The sequence below is a fragment of the Homalodisca vitripennis genome, chromosome 4 (assembly GCF_021130785.1).
Source record: "Homalodisca vitripennis isolate AUS2020 chromosome 4, UT_GWSS_2.1, whole genome shotgun sequence".
Lineage (NCBI taxonomy): Eukaryota > Metazoa > Arthropoda > Insecta > Hemiptera > Cicadellidae > Homalodisca > Homalodisca vitripennis.
Window position 1 is genome coordinate 6,861,758 of NC_060210.1, and position 12,071 is coordinate 6,873,828.

Here is a 12,071-nt window from a genome sequence, read left to right on the forward strand (position 1 = left end):
TGCACCCTGTGCAGTGACAACGCCTGGGTTCATTTTCTCCTGTCCGGAATCAGACGTTTTTGGGCATATTTAAACCCTATTTTTGTTTTATTTTTTCTACTTTTTATGTCTTAATCATCTTCTCACCTGACGAAGGGGATAGATTTCAATCCTCGAAACCTTGTGTTATAAATTTTGTAATATATCACGCAAATTTCTAAAAATATATTATCCTCTCTAGCCTTTCATCGAAAACATCAAACTTTAAACAAAGAACTAATGCAGTGTTCCAGTGATAATAGCGTGCTTCAATGCCAATTTAAAAAATATAATATTGCAAAATTTGAACAGTATTTTTATAGTTTTATGAATTTATTTTTAATGCTACAACAACATTAAAACCATTATAAATAAAATAAATAATAATAAAATGATCAATTTTAATGTACTGCAATTGTTAGAATTTTCAATATTGTAAGAATAATTAAATTTTGCACTTTTATACATTTTGTATATGAGTGTTAACCACTCAAAGTGGTTAATCATTTTATTAAAGTGAGTAGACTACAATTTATTTTTTCGTTGTTTCCTTTAACTTATAACATTAGTAGAACACTCAACTATAATTATTTTTCCTTTAATGATGAAATCCCACCACAGGCAAACCTTTTGTGGTACTTAAATAATTCCAAAATCTGAAATAACAAGCCATACAGATTTTGTATAAAAAAATAATAGCCTTCATTAAGACAGTTACAAACATACATATATTTTCATTTATCATAACATTTTGGGCGGTAATAATTTAATCCATATGAATAAATAATCGATGTCTAATAAAATGTGGGGGAAATTAGGGAAAAGACATTTAAAACTCGTTATGTAATTACCAAAGGTTTATGTCAGTTTTGTTGAGACCTTTATAGGGAGCGATTTTCATACAACTAGTCTAAATATAAGTGGAAGTGAGATTCTTCCTTGAACTTATTCTTTCGTTGCTTTGATAGAATGATTATCCTGGATAATTATCATTAGATTTAAAAGAAAGAGTCAATAACTGAGCTTTAGCGAAGGCTGTCATTTGTGGAGCTTGCAAATCTCGTATACGCTTGTCCACAGATATATAGAAAATGGACTAAACTAAACATGTAAAATTGTGCTCATAGCTTCATCTCTATATGAGGAAAACACAGTAGTGTTCGATAATGTTGCATGTCACTCTATGGCATTTGGCTAAGCGTTAACGAATATCTTTACATTTGTCTTATACGTAACCGTGATTGCAACGAAAAAATATCAGAATAAATCAATTTGTAAGCAAACCCAATATATGTGTAAGAGATTCAAACAAGTGACACATTAACTCAACACATACAACTTCATTTTATAGAGGCTTGGTATGTAGACCTTTATTATTTCAACACTGATATGTATCATGTGGCAAGATTCGTATGTCAAGAAAACTTTAATGTTATGTAGACTTTGCATAAAACTTCGTTTCTACAAGAATGAGTTGTATGATACATCATTTTCGAGTCAACTTCTGTTTTGTATGATCATCTGTCCGAAGGGCATCGCAAGAGTTAAATGAGTTATAGATTTGAACTTTTGCATGCAACCTTAGCGTAACCTGCTACGCTATACTTGGTGTGGCGTACTACTGCCTTGTTTTAATATGAGTTGGGTAACTATTTTTATATAACAACATGAAATATTATTCTCTCAGAGCTAGATATTACCATAATAGTCATTCAGGTGGAAGGTTGCATATAATATAAATTTTAATTAAATAATATTTAAGAAAGCAATAGCATAGACGTTATCTATCACTCGACAATATTAATATTCCAATCAAGAGGATCATTAATTTGATTATGGTCACTATTGGCTTTATAAATGGATATTGTTTAAGTTGTAACGCTCTCATATATGATAATCTTCAAATACAAGCTACTATTTATCTTAATTGTCTTAGTCCAAAAGAAAATAAATAAATGCTATGGTAATGTACCTAACTTTAGCTCAGAAAGTTCTTAAAACTTTTGCTTATTTTACTTATGTTATATACAGCAACGTTTATGACATGAAATCAAAACCAAACAAAATTTAATATTGCGCTATTATTAGTAGTTTACTACTACAGTCAACCAGGACTGGTAGTATCAAAAAATTATTTTCTCGTATTTTTGTTGAAACATGAAAAAAGTATGAGACCCAAGTATTTGCTAATTTGTGCCTTATTTCCCAAATAGAATTCAGGACGATTTAACAACACAAATCACACCTTATCCTAAAAAACCAAGTTGTATCAAACGTATGGTTTACACGAATTAAAATTATCCGTTTATTCCAGAACTTGACTTTTACAAAATTCGTATCAAACTTATATGTTAAACAGATAATTTATATTAAAAGCATAAAATTATTAAAACCAGGCAATCTTGTTATCCTAGATTGAATGTGATACCTTTTACTACCAAAACTTGGCTTACAACCTTCAAACTTAAAACAATTTTTCCTTCTTAATATTTAAAATGTTAGTACTTATAGATTTTACCCCAAATAAACACACTAGAACACGAAATTATTTTTTTAAATAATTTAAATAAAAGATCAATCATAATCAAAAACAGCGGTGGTATAGAGACTTCCCTGATTCAAAAGAAACTTTTATTGGCTGAACTTAGTGAAGGCTATCACTTGAGAGGCTGGAAACATTTCATTTCTGTCACCCTGTCCGCACGGTATCTCGAAAATTAAATGACATAGAGACTTGAAAGTTTGCATGAAGCTTCACTTTGATATGAGAAATACTGAATTAGATAATAAAATTGTGTATGTCACTCCATGGGACATGGCTGAGCGTTAACGAATATTTTTATATTGGTCTTATGGCTAACCATGATGGCAAGTAGAATAAATAAATTTTCTTTTAAACTAAGAACAATTATATTAGATTTGAAAAAATCACAGTTTAATTCATAGAGTAAAACGAAACATAATAGATTGGAATGTCAATGTTAAAAGTCGGTGCTAAGATTGAATTTCAGTGCATTCTTGCGTAGTAGTAATTTCCCTAGCTCACCGGAACTGTAATTGTTTGAACACTGAAATGAAACCTACCTTAATGAATAAAAATGTGAATACATCATTTGGCAAGATATCCTGAGAAATATATTAACCATAGACTTCAAAGGTTTTATGAAACTTCATTTCCGTATACACAAGATAAACTCTAATATTGGGCTTCTCCAACCATGGAATTTAGCCAAGCGTAATTTTTGTCTCAAATTCTTTTTTATGATTGTGTGTATGTTTATCTGCCCACAAGGCATCTCTAGAGTTAAATGAGTTCCAGATCTGAAATGTTGCAAGGAACCTCAGCGAAACCCGTTACACGACACGTAGTGTGGGGTACTCCTCCCTTGTAATAGGTATAGTAGAAAAATATCGCATTTGTCACTGTTGGATCGCAAAGTCAAAATAGGTTAATAAACATGAACAGACCATAATAATTAGTCGATTTGATCATAGCAAGTGTTATCTTCGGTTGATCTTCCCAGTGTAAAGAGCGGTAAAGATCAGATTGGGTGTGCAAAATTATTGTTAATACTAGTAGGAAGGAGGCACATATTCCATGGTTTTAAGAGTGTTTCCAGATTATTAAAATGCCCTGTAAGGGATTTCTGGAGGTGCAATATTGAACAAATATTGTTGTTCTATGAATGATCCCACAATTTATTTTTTTACTCTAATGATGTTCTTTGCTATTTCACGAGATAGAAAAAAAATTAAATAACAGAACTAAGCAAACAACTGTAATAAGTTACCGAGATAAGCAAGCAGTTAATAATTAGTCATTTACGCTTTAAGTACTGCAAAGTAATGCAGTTTTAGTTACCGAAAACAACTACAGAATTTTCAGAATTTACATATTTAAGAAATTAGGTGATTTGTTGGAAAAAAGTTGAATATATTCATTCTTGTCTTATGCATGTTGTATGTAGTAATGAGTTCGAAGTGAATGAAAATAAACTTTAAACTCTTTTAATGTTTAACGGTACAGCTAAAATATTGAATTATTAGTTACTTAGTGAGTAAATTTGAGCATGTAATATTCTTTATTTAAGAATTGAAATGTAATTTTCCATATTTAAAAGTGAACACATTTATCTTTTGAAATCAATAGTAAAATGTTTCAATAATTCATCTTTTTTGTTTAATTTAATATTTTTAACAGATCATAAGGTTTTTAGTTATATAAAACATATTTGAGAATGTTTGTTAACTTATTTTCTCATGTTTAATTAATTTCCAGTATAGAGAGTGTATTAATTCATTATTTCCATTACTTATATTACTTTGATATTTATTGAAACTTTCATGAATTCTTACACATTTATTTGCTTATTAGGTACATAAACATCCAGCACAACTAGGTTATTCATTTTAGAATCGGGACTGTTAATAAGAGTATACAGCTCCAATTGAATAACCATTATATGCCTCAAGTCCATACTTCTTAACCTGTGCAGAGGGTCATATGGAATGAAAATACACTGGAGCTTAGAATACACTAATAAAGAGCTTTTTATTCAATTGAATGACAAGTTATATACAAAGTATACACATAAGCTACACTATTGCACTATGATCTACAGCGTGGCAGGAACTCAACTTCGATAGTAAGTTCTTATCGTATTAATAACATTTGAAATTCGTATGAAAAAACACCTATAGTATTTTAAGATAAGAGTTTTAATATTCTCTGGAATAACCGACTGAACAAATAAAAATATACTTAGCCATCAATAATGAAATAAATTTATAACTAATACCTTATTGTAAAAATCACTGTTCATAAATATTTTGTAAACCACAAAGGAAATGGCACTCTTAGTAATGAAGCTAAAAATATGAAAATTTATGTCAAAATATTTCAGCCTGGAGGAGTTTAAAATACACAATTTCACGTATAAAACATGTGTATGATTATACATTGCAAAAATCAATCCTTTTATAAACTATTATTAAACATTGAACAAATTTAGTATTATATAACACATAAATAGCAAAAAAAGCAATTGTTTTATTAATAAAAGTCAACGTTTTTCTCAATAATAACAATATTTATTTCAAAAACTATTTGCCAAGTAGTCTCTAAATGTTAAGTAGCTGCCAGATAGTAGAAGTCAATAAATACTAAAAAAGATTCTGTACAGCAAAATTTGTACATGATTGCACAGTTGTACATAAATAATACTGATAATACACAACTAACAGAAAGTATATACAATATTATACTTTAATATATTTAATACTTTTATATACAAGCATCTTTATTTACACTATTTAAACATTTAATTAAACAACCTAATAGAGAAAATTATAATTCGTTGTGGTACTTTTAATTCAAAATAAAAACCGATGTAATATTTTTTTACATTTTTAAGTATCAATAACTTAAATAGACTGCCAATAAAAACTAATTTAACAAAGCGTGTATTTAAAAACTGGATGTATTGCTACGTAATTATTTACTAAATTTTTATTACTTTTAATTCGTGGTTTTTTTACTTTCATTTTTATTTTTTTTATTTTATAAATTAAACATATTTTTCAAGTTTTACTATAACAGTTGTGAAATAAAAAATATGCACAAATATTAAGTACACGTGGCCGTTAAATTCGAGTATTCGTATTTACAAATCGATTATGATAATAATATGGACAAACTAAGTTCTATAGTTATAAATAATACTACAGTATTATATATACAGTAAAACATAATACATTAAGTACATTAAGGAACTTAGTACTTAACACGAATTCATCAACATCGAGACATACATGTAATTTCACCTTCAGTATTAAAATTGTTCCATCTGTTAGCACTTACTACATATGTCAATATGGACTTTCATGTTGTTGTTGAACATTGCTTAGTCACACAAGTCCAATAAAAATAATACTATATAGGTCGTAGATGGCTATATATCACCAGTGTACTGTTTAAATAGCAACAGGAACATTTAAGAAGTATTTCATTAAAACGCTAACGGAATTGTTTTCTTCCGTTATTTAATAAAACGTTATTTATTTAATCATAGTGTAATAAGGAAACAAATATATTAAATAAATAATTTAACTATATTACAAAGACCTAATGTAGATGAACAAGATAATATAGTATATAAGTAAAGTAAATACATTTTGAGAATTTGAAGTGTATCATCAAACAAACAAAACTGTTCCAAAAAAACATGATTTCTAAAATAATTTTGTGTATTTCATAAAAACCCATTGCTAAAAAACTCAATGAAGAGCATCGTTTTTAAAAAAGTAGTCACTTTGAAATGTAAAAATTTTAAAAATGGATGTAATATCAAAAATATTTTTTTGAATCACCAAATCATAACGATATAAATTTCCTTCATCTGAAGATTAAAGATTAAGAACGAAATCCACATTTACGATACATTTAAAGTACGTAAGTAAACATATAAAATCATATAAATGTTATAGATGATAACTGTTATATTTTAGTTCATTACATATTTTTCATCTCATCTTAACAAAATTAGGCATTACAATTCGTGTCATTATTGTTTTCTTTGAGCTGTACTGTACTCATAGCTTAAAGTCTTAGCGTTCTATTTTATTTGACTGAATTAATATTTTGAATGTGCCTAAGTTGTAGTACAACAAAGCTATAAAAAATAATAGTAATATTAGACAAGTTTAAGTTTATATTTAGTATTAATTTTGGCCATTAAAATAAACTGCATTCTTTAACTTAAACTGTTTTTTTAATTGGGTAGAAAAAAATATATATACATACATACATACTTATATATATATATATATATATATATATATATATATATATATATATGTATTTATATGTGTATATATATATTATAATGTAAATAAACAGATGTAATATATTTTATGTTTAGTCAAACTTTATTGTTTATTTTCAGGTCCAAAATATAATTTCCTTTTGGAATCTCTATATGATATGTCTTTACAAACTATTTCGCCTTTCGATTGGAGAACAATTCAGTAAAATACAAAATCCACGAGTTTCTTGCTAGCAAAATAAAAATAACATCGAAGAAAAAAATACTTTTTATTCTATTACAAAAGTAATTATTTGTGGACTTAATATTACAAAAAATGTTATGCCAGCTAGGAATCATTAAAATAATATAATAATATTTTGACTAACTTAACAATCTGAGGAAATTAATTTAAGGTCACTTCAACATTACTTGCAGTATTAACTTAATTTTAGAATCGTTGAACTCATGAATTATTCACATTACTATAACATTAATATTAGAATGAACACTGAAGAAACGGTAAATTTTTGAGGGACGTTCATAACACAAATTTATTATTTTTCAGAGACAGTTCAGTTTGGCGTTATTCACTTCTCCATGACAACGTTCATAGGTTTGTCTTCTGCTCCAGCGCTCACCACTGACTTCTTCTTCAGGATTCCGAGATTTTGTACGTTCTCCAGGAAGGACTTATGGGCGTTCAGCACCTGAAACGATAAACAATCTAAATTACTTTACAATAATTATAAACATTTAATAAATTCGTGTCAATCAATTAAATATTGTACATTATATGATAAAATATTATTTGTGACTTTTCTTTTATAACTATAAAAATAAACACAATACAACATACAATATTTTTAATAACGAAAAACTAGATGCTATATATTTTAAATTTCAAAATGTGTTTACCAAAAATGTAATATAATATCTTGTGTAAGTAAAGCCAGTCCTAAATATTTGGTAGTGAAAAAAGTAACAGTTTGCTAATCTTTGATACATTAAAAAATTTAAAAACTAATTGTACATTATATTTTAAGCTATTCAATTCTTGTATGTTTTTCATTGAAAAATGTGATTCTGAAAACTAGTATATGTTGTGTATGTGATAATGCTCTATTTTCGGCGATACATATTTAAAATTCTAATGAAACGATCGTAGAAAACACTTCTTAACAATGGATTTATGGATTCCAAGTACATTGAATATAAGATAGGCCATATTAAAAAACAAATTCAAATTTACTATTTTGGTCTATCTTCGTCCATTAAATATTGTTACTGAAATTTACTTCAATTTAAAATTTCAAAATTAAGTAGTATGGCTCATCTAAGAGCTGGGCTGACTCTTGTTTATAATTCACCACTCAACAATAAGAGCAAGGAGTGTTGATAAAGCACCAGATTGTTAATACTGATGAAAAGTGATTTAGTCATACATTACTCTAATCTGCTCTGTCTAAACTCAATAGCTGGATGTACTGGCGACCATTTACATTGCAGCCCCATAAGAACCATTATAATCCTCATTCATTTTTTTGACCTTATTCTTAGTCGTTGTGGACATGTCTCCTTTTAATTATGTAAATGATACCCATTTCAAATGTGTTTAATTTTTTGATATTTTTAATTAACTTTCATTTTTAAATGTTTTAACTATTTCGAACTTTAAATTTTAATATTAGGATGAAATAGCTATCACTTTAAAATGAGACATCCCCCATACCACTGCGATCACAAATAAGGCCGTGAAGTGCATGAGATTTGTCATCGTTTATAGGGGAAAACCTCAGGGTCTTTTCACTACGAACGACCCTTAAGACCTAAACTTGATGCTATGGGGAAGCATGGAAACGGGCTTTTCTACGGTATTATTCTAACTTGAATAGGAGTGAATGAAAGATACAGATTACTTGCCTAACATACCTTGGTAGACTCGACGTCCTTCTTCAGTTCCTCCATGTCCCGCTTGAGCTTGGCTCGGCGATTTTGGAACCACGTGATCACCTGGGCGTTGGTGAGGCCCAGCTGGGCGGCTATCTCGTCCCGGTCGGCGGGCGAAAGGTACTTCTGGTAGAGGAACCTCTTCTCGAGCTCGAAGATCTGGTGGTTGGTGAAGGCTGTCCTTGACTTACGTTTCTTCTTCGGCTGTTGTCGGCTGTTGAACAGATTCAGATGGTTCGGCTGACCCTCTGAAACAGAAAAATATACATCAGCTATCTAAATTGTTTAATTCAAGGAAATACTAAGTATTGTTTTTGATTATATATGTTTTGTGTAAATTATTATCCTGCTTCAAACCAAATCGCTTTTGAATTACTTGTTTAAACACTTATCTAAGTAGAAGTAAGCTACATTATTAGATAAGTGTCAGCGAGAAAGTAATAAACTGGCAAAATCATTTCTGAGGAAGGAGGTTAGCAGAAATAACTTCAGTAATCCAACATAGTCTTACAGAGATGTTGCTAGGTAGGCTTAATCCAACGATGTAGCCAGTGAGGGGGTGCAAGAGGTCCAGACCACAAAAATGTTCAATTACTTTTTTATTAAACTATTATTATTATTTAAATAATTTAGTATTGCTGACATGTACTGCTGGAAGGTCATACTCAACAAAAATAAGAGTCAAGAACTATTTAAGGAACAAAATGGAGCCTTACTCCCTATAGATTACGGTAAAGTCTTGGAGATCCCTTAAACCGTTCTATAGCCAATTTGTCACTTTCCTCATTAAGAAATCCATTACCACTTCTATATAACGATTACAATTGGATGCTTCTATTTTAAAGAGCCACGTTTATACATCAGTTCGCAACTAAAATGTTTGAAAATTTCGGAGAAAGTTTGAAATATTTCAAAATACGATTTGAAAGTTTGGTGCAGCCCTTTCTAACTAAAAGAAATCTTTGAGTTGCGAAACGAATCTCATTATTTCCCTGATAGTCGGTAAAATGCCGAAACCTTGTTTTCTTTATAGGTCCTAGCAAACTTCTGCCATACTTGAAGTATGAGATGTTCAAAGTTACTGCTTGTCATTCTCAAACTGCTATCCTCAATTCTCCTGACAGGAAATCAATACCATCCCTGTCCAGATCTGCTGAAAGTCCACTCCCACTATATTGGGTCCTAGCTCGTGATGAGGAGTTATCCAGAATCCTCTTAGTGCTCTCTGGATAGTGCAAATGTAACAAGCACTTGCAGCTACATTTACGTCCTTCACTCTCCATATTTTGAATAACACTAACCATGCAAATAAAGAGTTTCAAACACTATCAAAGCTCACACATTTTCAACCTTCTGTTTCAATTCAAACAGTTTGGAACTAAAATGACGAAAAGCGAATCTCATAGCTGTAAACTTTTTAGGTGAAAACTACTGGCGGCTTCAGATTCCATAAAGTTCACGGTGGATTATCCGACAATAACAACCATTAACGAACCGCGATGGTTTCATAACAACTCAACATCTTGAACGGCTCGGCATGTCGGCATGGCACGCGGCAGAGGTGTTGAGTAGTGTCATGATTTAATCAGAGGATGACTGGCGGGCCGTGGTGTATTGTTCGCTTGGAGACATGACGAGGACAACGAGCTCGGTTGTCAGCTGTCGTCCGTGATTAGCGTACTGCAGACTGTACACAGCGTAGTAGTCTGACCTCGCATATCCGACCCTAGTAGTAGAGTTCACTCACTACTAGATGTAACGTTCTCTTACTCTTAAATGTAAATTAAGTACATCCGTATCAACTCAAATAATGTAAGATCTATAACATTTTTACCACGACTTCTGTACTACAGTGCGTTGATGTCTCCCAATAAACAGGAACTGATGAAGGACAGGAATATTAAAAGAAATAACCTTGAGACTATGTCACCATGCATCAAACCTTTAATAATAATAATCTTTTTATTGCAAAGACAATTTGACATAGTATGGCAATCGTCAGAAAAACCATAAATTTTTTATGGTAGCGGTATATACGATTTTCATTCATTCTTCCGCCTAAATCCATCTAAAACGTGCAATTAATTTCTACATTTACTCATTCTCATTCATTCCAATCGTCCCAATTCAGCACCTGGTCAGTCTGCCAATTCTGCGGTCTCCCATTGATAAGCCAAGGACTTGTCTGTGCTGTAGAATGCTTTTGCAATCAACGCAATTTCCAGACGAGTTTTGAGTTTTGTGCGAGCATTGGAGCACTTTTGAGTGATTTTGGCAAACTGTTGACAAATTGAACTAATTTTTGTGATGGCAAGCTTCCGTTCTGTGTCTCCCAGTTCCCAGTTAGTATTACCTGCCCCTATTGCGGCTCTATCTCTTACTTTGGCACATTTTAACTTGAAAAATATACATGTCTTTAATATATAGAGGCAGTGTAGTGTCAACAGTCTCAAACTTTTGCAACTTCTGCACGACTCTCTCTTTTGCAACTTGGCAACGATTCTGACTGCTCCTTTTTTGGAGAACGAAGACTTTTAAAAAGTTTTTATTGGAGCAACCTCCCCACAAAGCCAATCCATAGGAGAGGTGTGGATAGATTACTCCGTAGTACGCCGTCATCAGTACCTAAGTCGGGCAATACTCGGACAGTTTGCTATTTTAACTAATGTACAAGTATTGACACATGAGAAATAGAAGCCAAATATTGGGTCTGATGTTAATCATCGAGTTCGCCACGAAATACACAACTCTGGTTGCTGGATGTCCGCCTTACGCGCTACAAAACTTCGTGCTTTGAGAGGACCTATAACTGAGAGACGTTCCTTTCATCAGTAGTACGGCACAGTAGGATGTCCTCACTTAACCCCAAAATCGTAAAAGTCTGAACGTTTTTCCTTGATACATATGTGTAGTATGAACCACTTGGGTGACGTGTACCAGACACCTTTTCGTCCTCGGTGCATCTGGAGGAATGTTTCCTTTAATCACCAGCATGCAGCGAGTGCGGTTTTGGAACTTTGGATGTCCAACGCCATTTGTTTGATTGCTTACAGCCTATCCATACGTTTTAGGGTTTACTTTTTATGCACAAACAAACATCATTGTTCGAACATTGGTGTTTAAATTGCAGTACAAAAACATTGCAGGTTTATTTTGATATTGGCACTAGACAAGTGCTAAATGGTTCGATGTAGTGAAGCTGTTTTGTTTCTGTATCGCTGCGACTGCAGGTGGCACTCTCTTGTACGCTTCATGCCCCAAGTTGGTAATGTTGTTGTAGACCAGTATTTTGTGGCAGCG

At 31.3% G+C, this 12,071-nt stretch overlaps 1 protein-coding gene across 1 annotated transcript in view; it reads right to left on the reverse strand.

The window, feature by feature from the left end:
- Positions 1 to 6,863: 6,863 nt before the first annotated feature.
- LOC124358901 (homeobox protein HMX3-like) overlaps positions 6,864 to 12,071 on the reverse strand; it is a 113,447-nt gene continuing 108,239 nt past the window's right edge. Inside the window, exons 2-3 of the mRNA XM_046811153.1 lie at positions 8,754 to 9,019; positions 6,864 to 7,531 (exon numbers count right to left, since the gene is read on the reverse strand). Coding sequence (XP_046667109.1) covers positions 7,412 to 7,531; positions 8,754 to 9,019 — 386 coding nt within the window. The 3' untranslated portion in view covers positions 6,864 to 7,411. The remainder of the gene's footprint in view (positions 7,532 to 8,753; positions 9,020 to 12,071) is intronic.